The sequence below is a fragment of the Canis lupus genome, chromosome 22 (assembly GCF_011100685.1).
Source record: "Canis lupus familiaris isolate Mischka breed German Shepherd chromosome 22, alternate assembly UU_Cfam_GSD_1.0, whole genome shotgun sequence".
Taxonomy (NCBI): Eukaryota; Metazoa; Chordata; class Mammalia; order Carnivora; family Canidae; genus Canis; species Canis lupus.
In genome coordinates, this window is record NC_049243.1 from 30,785,811 (window position 1) to 30,801,950 (window position 16,140).

At 34.3% G+C, this 16,140-nt stretch overlaps 1 protein-coding gene across 13 annotated transcripts in view; it reads right to left on the reverse strand.

Moving 5' to 3' along the window:
- MYCBP2 (MYC binding protein 2) overlaps positions 1-16,140 on the reverse strand; it is a 258,986-nt gene that overhangs the window by 83,775 nt on the left and 159,071 nt on the right. For all 13 annotated transcript variants that reach the window (XM_038569798.1, XM_038569796.1, XM_038569801.1 and 10 more), the window contains 6 exons: positions 13,418-13,633; positions 9,513-9,568; positions 6,373-6,488; positions 2,783-2,880; positions 1,956-2,072; positions 880-1,020 (listed from right to left, as the gene is read on the reverse strand). In XM_038569798.1, the coding sequence (XP_038425726.1) occupies positions 880-1,020; positions 1,956-2,072; positions 2,783-2,880; positions 6,373-6,488; positions 9,513-9,568; positions 13,418-13,633 (744 nt within the window). The remainder of the gene's footprint in view (positions 1-879; positions 1,021-1,955; positions 2,073-2,782; positions 2,881-6,372; positions 6,489-9,512; positions 9,569-13,417; positions 13,634-16,140) is intronic.

Below are 16,140 nucleotides of genomic sequence, written 5' to 3' on the forward strand. Positions count from 1 at the left end.
ATTTATAACTGTCCATTTGGAGCACATACTCTAGACTATCAAAGAAAACAAATAATACACTGAATGGCTTGATATAATAAGCTAACCTTATATACTGATTTTTAAGAAATTCAACTGTTTAAAATACTAAGGTTTTTTAAAATAAAGTTTTACCAGTGCTATTTATGAACAGTCTCATAAAGAGTATGTATATTTGATGGTGATGAAAGGGAAGAAATATCCTATGTTTCTGTTTAAATTATAAAGAAGGCTATGGGTTACTATTACATTTACAGTAATAAGTACTCTAAGTACTCTACTGCATTTGTCAAAGAGGTTCAATGAGTTCTCTGACACTAGGATTTAGCTTCAACTCACTATAATACCACTAAAAAGACTAAAAATCCTTCTTATTTTTACACAATAGTAATATAACACAATAGGATTAATAAGCCAAGAAAGAAAGGATTCAAACTTAGACAAAACACAGAGAACTAATTACAAAATGGCAACATACAAAGGAATATGTTTATACAGGTTTTTGAGTGTATAATTAATACTGAATTCACAATCTGTAGTTTGGAATTCATTCCAAACATTAGTGTGAATAAGAAAGGAAAAAAAATAAAAACTATACTCTCAATCCCTACCTCATTGAAAGGAATTCGATAGGCCTCATTTTATTTTATTACCTCCTGCCTGTGTGGATCATAGTAATACTAAGGTCCTTAGTCATGCCAAACTCCACCTTCGTTACACAGCTCTTAAGAATCAAGCACTTATGAAGTAAAAGTTATTTAGTTGTGGTTTACCTCAGAACTGAAAAGCCTTAATTAAAGAAAGCCCTGTAATGAGGATAGAGTGTACCTATTATGCGTTTTAAAACCACCTTTTACTTACGTCAACAGGGACCAGAAGACTCTTGCCAAGATGCTGATTGAAGGACAGGCACCAGGCTTCAGTGTAACCATTCATGTTGGGAACATACTTCTTTATTGTCTCATCATTCAGTCTCAGCCATACACCATCATCATTGTGGATCTACGGAAATAAGCAACAAGAACAAGCCATATCCACCTGTAAGTCCTATGAAGCTAGCAACACCTGAAAGGCTACAAAACAGGCAAACAATGGTGGACATGAAGATTAAGAATCTAGTTTCTGTAGGAGGTAAGTAAAAGAGAAACTTTAAAGAAAAAGCAGCAAAGAATGATGAGCAATGTGGTAATTCACATGGTAAGATATAAAAACAACATCACTTAGGAATAAAAGCACAAAAAAATCACACATTAAGAGACTTTAAACATAAAATGTTTCTCTCTCAAAAGAATGTAAGTTCTTCCCTCCCCTCAATTTAGATTTTAATAATCAGAAGTTACTTGGTCGTATTACTATAAAAATATGTTGTCAGAAATTAAAGCAATATGTGTGTGTTTTAAATACATTTTAAAAGCAAACAGCACTTAAAATATTTGACAACTGTACCCATTTTCAATGTGTACTTGTAGAGGTTCAACTTCTTCTTTTTTATGGTTTTATTCATCCATTTGAGAGAGAGAGAGAGAGAGAGAGAATGAACGGTGGAGAGATGCAGAAGAAGGAGAAGCAGGTTCCCCGCTGAGCAGGGAGCCCAAAATGGAGCTCGATCCCAGGACCCTGAGATCCTGACCTGAGCCAAAGGCAGACCCTCAACTAAGTGAACCACTGGGGTGCCCCCAGGTTCTACTTGTTAATTAACTTTCTTTCAGATTAAAAATATAATTTTATTTATTTCAAAATATAATTTTAGTCACTTTTTTGCTATAAAGAAAAAAAATGTATGAAACTCAATGAACACATCTCACAAAATAATTTTCCAAATACTATCCAAACCAATTAAAACATACTAGCAGAAAATTTAGTAACCTGATTATCATGCAAACAATGCAAAAACTTTCTGTCCAAAATTTATTACCACGTGTTTCTTTACAAATTACCTCATCAATGAAAGTGATAGTTCCATTGACTTTTACTATGCCTATCTGCTCACTTTGGAGGGAAGGGTGGCTACGGATACGGAGTCCTGCACTGTCCTTGGCCACAAATTTTCGAACCTGGGAAAGGCAAAGACAGACAGTTGAGATGGAAAATTACAGAATAGAGAGCTTATAAGTAGTAAGAAAATTAAACAGATTTGGAAGTATTATAATTCTGTGAAAGTTTTCAAAATTATTTGTAATTGTTTTCCCTGTGTAAGGAACAGTGGTTTATTTATAACAGAATTTTACAAATATTAAAATGTACATATTTATAATATCCTTTCTAAACTCTGAAGACATAAAAAGGAGAGAAGATTCATTTTTTTTAATCTTTTGTATGATACAAATTCTATTACCAATATTTCCTTTTTAATAAGTAGTTAACCAAAATTCCTATACTTACTTTTTAGATGTCAGGAAATTTTTTTTTTTTAAGATGTCAGGAAATTATTTATTCTTTTAACAGCATAAGATACCTTCCTCGCAAACTTTATGCACTTACTTTCAGTAAAAATTTTGTTAATTGTAAATTTTCAATAACTGAAGTATACAAGGCCTATAAATTACTAGAGCATTTATTCAAAGAAGCCTCAAAGTATAGGTCCTACAATTTAGAAATGATTAGAATTTCCACAAAATACTCTTCAAACTTATTTAGGGATATTTAGAATTCAAATACTGAAATCAACTAAAATATGGGATGTTTGATGACCACCTTGAAGCATCAATAAAGAAAATTAATAAATGTCTGACAAATTCTGATTCTGATTTCATTCTATCCTAACCTTATTTGGTTGAGGTTCTGTCTTCGGTTTGACCAGCTGAGTTCCTGGTGGTATCATCCCTTTTGGTGGGTCTTTTACTTTAACTTCAAGGCCAGCATCTGTAAGAAAAGGAAGACAACTGTAACGTTTGAGAATACAAGGGAGGAAGGATCCTTAACCTAACCTTATGTACATTCACAGACTCTTTTAAACAAATATCTAAATTCTTTTTTTTTTTAAGATTTTATTTATTTATTCATGAATGGCGGGGGGCAGAGACACAGGCAAAGGGAGAAGCAGGCTCCACACAGGAGCCCCACACAGGACTCGATCCAGGGTCTCCAGGATCAGGCCCTGGGCTGAAGGTGGCGCTAAACCACTGAGCCACCCAGGCTGCCCTCTAAATTCTGTCTTTTTAAGGTGATTGATATTTAGAAGCTAAAAAACAGACCTTTTTTTTTTTTTTTTTTAAACAAAACAAAACAAAACAACAACAACAAAATAAAACAGACTCTTTAACTATGGAGAACACACTACAATTACCAAAGGGGAGGTAGGTTGCAGGGATGGGTTAAATAGGTGATGGGGATTCGGAGTACATTTGCTGTCATGAGCAATGAGTGTTGTATGGAAGTGCTGAATATTGTACACCTGAAACTAATATTACACTGTATGTTAACTAACTGGAATTTATCTAACTTTTTAAAAAGATTTTATTCATTTATTCATGAAAGACACATAGAGAGAGGAGAGACATAGCCAGAGGGAGAAACAGACTCCTTCTAGGAAGCCTGATGTGGAACTCAATCCCAGGACCCCAGGATCACAACCTGATCCAAAGGCAGGTGCTCAACCACTAATTCACCCTGGTGCCCCAACTAACTGGAATTTAAATAAAAACTTAAAACAACAACAACAACAACAACAACAAAAATCAAAGCTACAATAAGATATCACCTTATGCCTATCAGAAATGGCTAAAATCAACAACACAAGAAACAACAGATATTGGCGAGGATGCGGACAAAGGGACCCTGTTGTACTGCTGGTAGGAATATAAACTGGTGCAGCCACTCTGGAGAATAGTATGGAGCTTCCTCAAAAAGTTAAACATAAAACTACTTTATGATCTAGCAATTGTTCTACTAGGTATTTACCAAAAGAATACCAAAATTCTAATTCAAAGCGATATATGCACCCCAATGTTTATGGCAGCATTATTTGCAACAGTTAAATTATGGAAACAGCACTAGTGTCCACTGATAGATGAATGGATAAAGAAGATGTGGTGTATATACACAATGGAATATTACTCAGCCATAAAAAAGAATGAAATCCTGCCATTTGCAATGATGGAACTACAGTGTAGTTCTCTGACAGTGTCAAAGAAGTCAGAGAAAGAAAAATACCATATGATTTCACTCAAATGTGGAATTTAAGAAACAAAACAAATGAAGAGAAGCTAAAAAAGAGAGAGGCAAACCAAGAAATAGACTCCTAACCATAGAGAACAAACTGATGGTTACCAGAGGGGAGTGGGTAGGGGATGGGTGAAATAGGTGATGGGGATTAAGGAGTACACTTGTGATGAGCACCGGGTAATGTATGGAAGTGCTGAATCACTATACTGTACACCTGAAACTAGTATCACACTATGTTAACTAAATGGAATTTAAATGAAAATTTTTTAAAAAAGAGAAATATTTGAAAAATGGCCTTCGTATTCCAAATGAGTGTCTCAGAGGTTCAAGAAAAGAGAAGGGGCTACTATTCTTTATGTGGAACAAAGAAATGATATTAAAAAAGAATAAAAAGGAAATCAAGAAATCTTTATGAGGTTAAATGTAAGCTCACAACATCAGATTGTTGCTGCACCTTATCATCCTATCAGATTACATCAGCTACACCAATTACCATTCTGACCAGCAGGCAATGCAACATGGTGGTTAAACCCTGGGGTCTCATGTTAAGATGTTAAGACTGTCTTGGTTTTTCCCACATCTGTCACTAATTGTCTGACTCTCTGTGCCTAAATGTTTTCATCTGTAAAATGAGAATGAAAATAGCACCTACCTCACTGAACTATTGCGAGAGTGAGACAATATATAAGGAGTGCATAAAACAATGTAGGCATATAGTAAGTGCTCAATAAACATTAGCTTTTAATATCATCATTCTTCTAATGAGTTATTATATATCCTTGCCTAGTCAAGCAAGGTCTCAGCCTACTGACAGTTTGGTCACCTTGGGAAAAAGTTGAATTCAAAATGTAGGAAAGAAAATGGGTGATGTTAAGTAAACATGAATGATTTTCTTCAGTTTCATTTCAAACAACAAATATAAATGGATTTTTCTTATCTACCTTGTATCAATTTTCTTCAGCCCACTATTAGCATAGATTAAACCATTCTTGACTACCTCCACTTTTGAATTCTAATAATTTGTACCTCTTGTGTGTCACTATTATATTCTACTTCAGGTGATTTTGTTTGCCCATTTTAGCTTGCAATCATCAGCAATTGTTAGCATTTAACAGGAACTGTCTTCTCTAAAACGTTTTGCTCAAAACCAACTAAAGTTTGTTGAACTAAAGGCTTTATGGATATGTTGAAATAAAGGAGAGTGCAACAAAGACTGAGGATAAAGGTCTCCGGAACAGTATAGGGGAATCTGACAGATCTGATTCTATACAGTTACATCAATGCATTTTCTATACAGTTACATCAATGTAAAGTGTCTCTTTACCTTCACTGTAAAAACAAACTACTTAAACCAGAATTCCCCAAGGGTATTTTGGTGGAATGGTAACCAGTGTTGCTTTTATCTCTACCTTGACTCCCTCTTCCCTATAGGCTAAGGATCTCCGGATAAGGGTTAAACAAAGTTAGACAAGATTCTTAATTTCAGAGCATTCAGAATTCCTTCTATGTTAGTGTGAACCGTATGAATGTCTAAGATGAGAGTTTTAGGTCTTCCCAATCTATCTCATCATAGAAGCCCTTTCTCTTGAAAAGCATCAGGAATTATTGTTATAAGGAATTCATACTGATAAACACTTATCAGAGTTTCTTGTTCTACTGTTGTCCTATTTTATGAATAGTTTAATAACAAAGAAAAGTAAAAGGTTAATGCCCAAAGAAGAAGCAATATACTTTTCAAAGTTAGTGGTGGATAAAAGAAATTCATTCATTCATTCATTATTTATTGAGTGGCCATTATGTGCCAGGCACTGAGCTAGACTGGGAGATACAAGGATGAATGAGATGGTCTCTGCTCTATGCCAGGAAAATATACAAACCATCATGGGGAGATAAGGTATGCACATGGTTATAAATTTAGCAACAGAGAGGAGATCATACCTAAATAGTCACATTAGAGAATAGGAAAGGAGTCATGAGTGCTAATAATGATATCAGAAATTATTACAAAATTTTGAGATGTTATGAATGCACTAATTAAGTACTCATTGTAAAGGAGGAAATGAAGCTCCAAATAAGTGATGAAACTTGTCCATGTCTCTACAATATAAGTTAAGGTGAAAATTAGAACAGAAAGACAATTTTGATTCTGGCTGTTTGCACTAAGTAACTCATAATTTAGAAAAAGAATACCTATTTCAATGCCATCAATGGTCACATGAATAGTATAGAGTCCAATAGCCCCTGGAGTCCAATTTGCACAATAAGTACCATCGTTATTGACACGGATCAGCATATTCTCACTGGGTCTGAAAAGAAATAAGATGGATACTGGAAAATTTGCTTTTGGTTAAATAGCTGAAAACATCATTGAGATAATTTCTAACTGTATTATTACAATAAACGGCAGTCCTATTGTCCTGCCATAGTATGTGTTCCTATCCTCCAAAATGATTGAATTTCATTTTTTCTTCCTTTCCTCATTCTCAGAGGATCATGACCTCACCATTTTTTTCAGTGTGAAACTGAAGCAATTAGATACAACCCAAAAGTTGTAATCAGATTAATAAATCTACTTTCCATTTTTCTACCTTCTGTCCTGTTGTAATGCAAGGAGTGCCCTGGGTCTTATTTAAAGCCAGCCCCCTCATTTGTGCTGTGAATCTCATTCCTCAACACTTCCATGCTATAATTACCTTGCTTGTTCTCTTTCATTATCAATTTCTCCCACTTTATTAAACCATTCTATTTCCATCTCATTTCTATACAAACTTCAGAATCTCCCTTCTTAAATACCCTTTGGTACTACAATAATCTCTAATAAAGTCTCATGTCCTTTTTCCCATTTATGTCAAAACTCATCTAAAGAATTGTCTAAATCCCTGTCCATTTCTTCATTCCCAGTTCTCTTCCACAACTTATCCTAGTTAGACTTTTGTTCCCAGCACCACTCACTGCAATCGCTTCTGTCAGTCACCAATGACCCCAAATTCAATGGTCATTTCTTTATCCTTAGCAATCTCTCAGTAGCATTTGATAGTTGACAACTCCTACTTTCTTGAAATATTTTCTTTTTGCTTCTGCAACGTTCTCCTAGGTTTTCTTCTAGTTTCTTAGGATTTTGTTGGCTTTCCTCTTACCACCTTTTAGCTTATGGAATGTCCTAGAGTTTGGGTCTAGCTCTTCTTTCTTTCAATAGCATCTCCCTAGTTGATTATTCATCCACTCCTCAGTTTTAAATAGCATCTTTATAATAGATGACTCCAAGTTTTGTTTCTCCCCTAAATTTCAAACTGAAATATCCCCACTTAGATAACTAGGAGGCATCTTAGCATCTCAATTTTAACATATCCAAAGAAGAACTCTATTTCTCACTCATCCCAGCACCCAACAAAACAGAACAAAAAAAATGCCCACTCATTTCTCAGACTTTTTGACCCTCATAAAAATCATGATACTCTACATCAGAAGTCAGTAACATTTTCAGTGATGATATTTTAGTCTACTGTGCCAGTCTGCCATACTAGTTAACTCTACAAAAAGTAGCCATAGATGATACATCATTAATGAGTAAGACTATGCTCTAAAATAACTTTCTTTACAAATAGGCCTGATATGGTTTGCAGGCCAAAACTGGCCGACCCCCATACTGCTATACTGCTACATACTCTATATCATTGCTGAAGCTGGAAAAAAATCCTTCTTAATCTTCTCTTTCTTTCACTTCCTATTTCTATTCTGGCAGCAGGTTATCAGCTTCACCTTCTGAGTACCCCAAATCTATCCACTCTCTTCATTCCCACTTCTAACTCCCTCCTACACCTCCTCCAAAACACCTAACAGTCTCTAACTCATCTCTCTGTTCCCACTCCTGCTCTGCTCCTCTGTAATTCATTCTCCAGAGAGTAGCCAGAATGATCTTTTTAAAACTATAAGTCAGATTATATCACTCCTTCGCTTAAAACCTACTAAATTAATTTGCATAGAAGAAAATTCAAACTCTTTAACTTAGCTTACTTAGTCCCTATATAATAAGGCCATCACCTACCTCTCTGATCTCATCCTCAACCATTTTCCTTTTTGCTTACTACTCTCCTGCACCACTCTCTTCCAGTTTCTCAAAGACAACAAGGTCTCTCCACTCTAGATTTTCACTGCCTAGAATGAACTTCCTCTAAATCTTAACATTGCCAACTACCATCCAGCTCTCCAATCAAAAAAGACCACCTCACACAGGCCTCTCCTATCCCCCAATACTTTGGTGGCCTATCCTATCCCCATCACTCTCTATCAAAAAACCTTACTTATTAATCCTGTTTTGTTTACTTATAGTTTGTTTCTCCACAGGAATGTGAATGTCCTAACAACTAGTACCTTGTCTATTTTGTTCATACAAGTATCCCAGAGCCTGTATCAGTTCTTCACACAGCAGATGCTTAATAGTATTGCTAAATAAATAATGCATTTACTTGAGACTATTTTGATTAGGTTTAAAATGCCTAACGTACATGAAAAACTATTTACTGGCAAATGACCATTTTCTCTTATTTAACATGCTATAAATCTATAGTTCATATTTATTTTATAAAAATCATATGCTTCCATTGTATGAGTGTTTTGTAACTAAAATTAAGCTTGAGACAGAATGTTAATTCCCTATTTCTAGACAAAGATACATTCTTAAAATTTGGCTATTTTTACAGGAAATCCTGTTTTGAATCCATGTTAGAATAAAGTCACAACAACCTGTTAATTTTTAATAAGTCATGTGATATTATGAAATGTGTAAGAATTTTTTCAGGTTCACTTTGGAGCTTCTTCTAAATTTTATGGAGGTAGTAGTCTCTTCATCTAATAATTTTTTCAAGTCTTCCATTTTAAAAAGCACTTCTCCTAACAAGCAAATAAAGTAATAAGTCAAAAAAACTGCTCAAATCTGGAGTTAAAACTACTCAGGGGCTGAAAAAGTAAGACCTCAGAATTAAAAATACAAGCACAACATACACTGAAATCACTCTGTAACTCATTAGATGAAGGAGAGAAGAAAACCCTGAAAAAACAAACTAAACAATCCTAAACAAGCCAATATATATCTTTTTAGATACTACTTAGTCTTTCTCTAGTATCTTAGTATTATGTAACATACTGGCAGTATTGCAATATATTCTATCTACAAAACTACACAATATAAAATCTATAGTAAATCTCTACTGGAAATAAAAAAATGCAATAAAATATCTACTTAAGGAAAATGAAGTTGGAATGCAGCATGATTTCAGTTGCAGCAGGTGACAATACATGTCTTGGCTATGTGTTGCAAAAATGATCCTTACCTTTTAGGAGTTGGTGATGCAAAACGCAGTTCTTCAAATGAGTAATTTTCATAAACCTTTAAAAGAAAGAGACGAGAAAGAATCCAGTAAAGAAAGAAATTCCATCAAGACCAGTAACTCATTAGAAATATTTTTAAGGCAGTGATAAAACAATAAATGGTGCTGAGACAACTGGTTCTCCACATAGAAGAAAAAGAAAAACTCAATTACCTGCCTCAGACCCTTTACAAAAATAAATTATAGGTATGTTAAAGACTCCAATGTAACAAACAAACAAATTTAGAGAAAAAAGCATCTTTTAAGTACATTAAAATTTTAGATTTCTCCCAAAGATACTATAAATAAAGGGCAAGGATAAGCCTTCACCTGGGAGAAGGGGATTTGTAATCCACATAACCAAAACAGGGTATGTATCCATAATATAAAGATTGCTGCAACTGGACCTGCAGAACAATCTGTTTCTAAATAAAAATAACAAAAAAGTCCATAAAAAATTAGGGTGAAATATAAAGACAAAAATGGACTGTAGGAACCCGAAACTAGTCACATTATTCCCAATATTCTTATAGTCCTGCATCATTGCCCAATTGACCATTATCTTCCAAAGTTCATGTAAAGTTCTCCAACTGCTCATTCACTTCTAACTTATATTCATAGTAAATAAAAAAGGGACACCCACATTACTCACAAGCCTCTTTCCTTTCTCTCACCCTTCCTATTTTCATGAATGTGATTTAGAAAAGATCTAGCTGCCTTTATCTACTAAAAAATCATAAACGAGAAAATGCCACTTAAGGTTAGGTCTAGCAGGAAAACCTAGGGTTCCAGATTCCCAGCACAGTGTGTTTTCCACTCCACCATTTCCCCTCAAAATACATATCATTACATTTACTAATGAAAGAATAGATCATATCTTATTTTTCCATCCTTCACAGTATTTGTCTGACTGCTGAGTAGTACACAGTATGTGTGAGTGGCTGATCTAGAAAATCCCTTTCCTTGAACATGCACGGATATCTCAGAGTCAGTGTGGGAATGATATTCTGTAAATGCTCTAACCCTAAGACACTCCAAATAGTCTTGAAAAACTGCATCTAGTTTTGGTAACTGGATTTTCAAAAGAAATTGTACAAATTGAAGCATGTTCATAGGAAACTAAAAGAATGATGAGGGAGTTAAGGGGACCAGAAAGTAAATCCCTTACATAAAAGTGGGAGTGAATAAGAATGTTTATCTTTGAATTCTTTAAGTCACTGGATGACTCATCCAAAACTCCAGCTTTTTCATCCAAATCTTCAATCTCAACAAACTTAACTCCAACTCTACTTTAGCCACTACACCGAAAGTCACAGACCTGTGACATTCCACAGAATTTTCTTTCTCAGAATCACAACAAAAGGGCCTGCTCACAGTTTTCTGCTTCAGTGACTCCTATGGTATCTATTCTTAGATTACTAGTCCTTTTCACCCCTACTCTCTCTCTGGATCTATCTATGTGTCTATCATCCTGTCCAAACTGATTGGGTTGTCCTTTCTTTAACTACCATCTGCTGAACTCTCCCTTCTCACACTATTCATTTGTGGAGTTCTTTGGTAAACTTCAAGCTGAATCAATCCAAATGATTACCTTATCCATGTTCGTATGACACACACTGCAATGTTAATACAGGATCTCCAGTTTCATCTGATTTTTCAAAGATAGCTGATAAATTTTATCTGTTCTCTTTCAATCTCCACAACAAATATTTCATTTTCCCCCCTTTGTTTTAAAATCCTAACCCTAACATTCATCAGTCCTAATCCAATTTAAAAGTATAATTACTATCATAATAAATAATTCTTTTGGCTGCACATTTTATAAATTCACTAGCAACTGAATTAATTACTTTCTTTTTCCTCTCCTGTAGGATAAAAGAGGAAATACTCCTATTTAAGGCCCACCTCACCCCTGTAAAGAGTCTGGAGCTCTAAACTCTGTTATTATCTCTCCACCCATCTTCCTGGTTTCCTTCTGGATTGTCTCAACAATATTAAAAGATCCAAGTCTTTCTCTATTCATCTCAAACTCGAAAGCCTTCACTTGATTCCATTTCCTCTGTCTTCTTATAACCAAACATCTTGAAAGACTTAATCTACTCATTTTGTTTTTATTTTCACTTCCTCTGCATCTATAAATTCTTCAACTTACAATGCCTTCCTTTAAGACTGCTCCTGCCAAGATCATTGATGAATTCATTGTATCTAGATCCTTTTCAAAACTTTGCTTCTGCAGCTTAACACTATTAACCCTTCCCAAACTGCTCTTTCTTTACTTTCAAGATATGCCATAAAGTAGTTGGAAGAAGTCCTCAGGAAAATCAACTATGGAGTCAAACTCCCTGACGCTAGTGGCCTTGAACAAATTACTTAACCTCTCTGTGCTTTAGTTTTCACATATGTAAAATGGGAATAAAAACAGCAATTTATAGGGCTATTGTGAGGATTACATAAATTACTGTATGTTAAGTGGGGAGAAAGTGGCAAAAAGTAAACACTGGTCCTAGCTTAATGTCTTACCTCTTTGGCTAATACTCTTGGCTTCTTTGTTTTTTTTTCTTTTTTTCTCTTACCTATTTTATAAACCAATGTTTCTCAAAGTTTAGGTTTTGAATTTGAATCACTCTGCATAGTCACAAATTCTTGAACCTCATCTGAAGATGTACTGAATCTAAATCTTCATATTATTGGAAAATCTCCTTTTTAAATAAGTGCTCCAGATGATTTTGATGTAGACAGAAGTTTGAGAATCACTGATATTGGTGTTTCTCAAGATCCTGTCTTGGAACGTCTCCCTTCACTCAAAATGGAAGATGTATTTCATCTGCTTCCATGATATCATGAGTATTCCAAGTGCTAATTCTCTCAAATTCTTTTCTTAAGGTCAGATCTGTGATCTTCACATTTGTATAGACAATGTGAATGTATCTTTTATATATAACTTTGCATGAATATTTCAGAGATATCTAAAACTTATCACATCCAAAACGATTATCTTCCTCAACCAATATCTGTTCCTCCTTCAGTATTGTAAATCTTTCTACTTAAGGTCAAACTGTGAATTTCACTTTTTAATTCTTACTTCTCTTTACTCCATCCCCTTCAGCCATCAAGTCTTACTAAATATCTTTTGAATCTCTTTTCATTAGTTCAAAGGATTAGCACATCTCATCGCACTAAGTCAATAATCTACTAAAGAGACTTAACCTAGTCATGCCTTTTGATCATCTGTCCAATTATTCTCCATATTCCACTATGATCTATATAAAACACAAATCTAATTGTGTTGTTCCCCTAACTGAAAGCCTTCAATGGCTCACCATTGTTCTCTGTTACTGGCACAATTCCTAACTCCTGCTTTAACTTATGCTCACCTTGTTAATTTAGTATAATGTTGCCTATGAAGAGAACTAAATATGCTACACAAAATATTTTTAAAAATGCCTAAAGGCATTGTAGAGCAAAAAGCCCCAAAGAAGTAGGAAACCCAAAGACATAAGGCTGGCATGTAAGGGAACCCAATAATCGAAGGGGGCGAGGTAAATGAATTCCTGAAGGGCTATCCTAGGAGAAATGGCAAATCGAAAATAGACAAATACTTTTGTAGGAAATGAAATTCAGTTTTCAGCCATTTCAATCTCTGACTGGATTAACTTGATCTATTACTGGAATCCCCTATGCATCTGTCAGAAAACAAATGAAAATCCTCTTTGGAGGAAAATAAATCATCCCCCCTAAAGTATTCCAAGCTTGTATTTATCAATAGCTCTCTAGACCTGAAATATTGTGTCTACATTTGGATCACTGAAATGTCTGTTAAATGAATATATAGTAAATAATAAAACTTCTCTAGCAGTGAAATAAATTACCTTCATCATTGTTATGGCAATATACCGAGCCTCCTTCACTATCATTGGTTCATATGAAACATCCAGCTTTGGTGATGCCAGCCCGCCAAAGGTCATATCAGTATTAGAAGGTGCAGCTGCTACTGCAGGGCTGCCAGGGATCCTTTGAGGTTTTTTCACTTGCTCTTGTTGTAAAGATGTTTTTTTCTGAGAAACAGGAACAGCTTTCACTTCCACCTAACCATATCACAAAAACCAAATATTATTATTATATAATTGTCCATGACACATTAAAAGAAGCAATTAACAAGTACAGACCCATAACTCCATAAATTTAATGTGACCACTGGTCTGTCTTGGGCATTCCTTTCAGAGGTGTGCCAGAATGACCACAAGATAGTTCTACAATGTGAACCTGGAACACATCGTGTAAAAGAGGCCTTGATTTTTGGAATAAATAACCATAGATATCAAAACATAAAAATAAATTCTACCATTCATAAAGTACAAGATAGCAGAACAAACCTACACTGAATTCTTGAATTCTTACAGGGAATAACATTAAATTACTTTATCAGGTAATTCAAGTATGAATGCTTTTACACAATCTCCACATATTTTAAAGCACTAAACTAATCTTGGGTCACCAGGGTGGCTTAATCAGTTAAGTGTCTGCCTTTGGCCCAGGTCATCATCACAGGGTCCTGATCGAGCCCTGCATCAGGCTCTTTGCTTAGTGGAGAGCCTGTTTCTCCCTCTCCCTTCTGCTCATGCTCTCTATCTCTATCTCTCTCAAATAAATAAATAACAACTTTATAAATATATATATAATTTATACATAATAAATTATATAAATACAATTTATTACATAAAATTTTTTAGAAATCTCAATTTCAGCTGTAATGTTCTGCAGAAGAAAATGTACTCCATTAAGAAGACTTAAAAAATAACACATAATAAAAAAATTTGGACTGACATAATGCCCTGGAAATACAACAAATCTTTCCTTCCTTCCTTCCTCTCTCTCTATTTATTTACGTTTTTATTTATTTATTCATGAGAGACACAGAGAGAGAAGGCAGAGACACAGGCAGAGGGAGAAGCAGGCTCCATGCAGGGAGCCCAATGTGGGACTTGATCCCGGGACTCCAAGATCACACCCTGGGCCAAAGGCAGGCACTAAACTGTTGAGCCACCCAAGGATCCCCTCCATCTTATATTTAAATTACAGAAGTTTAAAGGTATATAGTAAAATTCTTCAGCTTATATACACTGCCATCATTAAAAGCTTTAAACTTTAAATGTAATAAAAAGAAAAAAAGGGAAAAAATAAAAAGTAAATGCTTTCAAATTTAAAGACACTTGACTTTTTTAAATTACAGCCACTAATTTTATACATATATTTTGATTTAATCTTTGTTTCAACAACTATATTTACTCTAAATAAATTAACATCAGAAGCACATTTGCCCATGTACTATAAACCTTGAAGTAAATCACTGAACAATTTTATAATGAGTACTGAGATGTTGTAGAATAATAGCTATTCTGCTTCCTTTTACCAACTACTCTGTAAGTGAGCAGGATTTTGTGGCTTAACCAATTCTAAGTTTCAAACAACCAAATCATTTTGTAACATATCTTTGAAGGGGTGGGGGTGGCTGGGGAATTGCCTATAACAAATTTTCATTCAATACACATTTCTTTAGAAATATACTAAAAGTTTTAAATGAGATATTTACATTAATTGTATCATACTGGATTCATTTTATGCATCACAATATGCTCCAAAATGTCATTATTAACTAAAGTTTCAGGAAAGAAGTATCCAGATAACTATATTCATTAATACAGCACTTGATATTTCCATTCTCCTTTTTTTTTGCCATCCAAATTCATGTATTTCTATTTTTTTAATTAAGTTTCTGATTCTAATTCCAGTACAGTTAATTTACAGTGTTTCAGGTATACAATATAACGATTCAACAATTCTATACCTTACTCAGTGTGCTTATTACACTAAAGGTATACTCCTATCACCTATTTCAGCCATCATCCTCCAGCCGACTTCCCCTCTGGTAACCATCAGTTTGTTCTCTATAGTTAAGAGTCTGTTTCTTAGTTTCTCTCTTTTTTTCCCTTAGTTTTGTTTTTTAAATTTCACATATAAGTGAAATTATTTAATATTTGTCTTTCTCTGAATTCTTTCGCTTAGCATTATACTCTAGCACCATCAATGTTTTTGCAAATGACAAGATTTCATTTTCTTTATTTATAGCTGAATATCCCATTGTGTGTATGTGTGTGTGTATACCACCTTTTCTTCATCTCTTCATCTATCGATGGACACTTGCACTGCTTCCATAATTTAGCTATTGTAAATAATGCTGCAATAAACATAGAGGTGAATGCATCCTTTTGAATTAGTGTTTTTGTATTTTAGGGTAAATAACCAGTCGAATATGATTACTGGATCACAGGATAGTTTTATCTTTAGTTTTTGGAGTCTCCATCAAGTATTTCTAATTTAATATATATCAATATTATATTTTGAATGTTGTTTCAACAGTACCAAATCCAAAATATATTGAGTCTTTTTTAAATTTAAATTCAATAAACATTTAGTGTATTATTAGTGTATACAGTTCAGTGATTCATTCATCAGTCTTATACAATACCCAGTGCTCAGTACATCACGTGCCCTCCTTAACATCTATCATCCAGTGTATTCGAGTCTTTTAAAG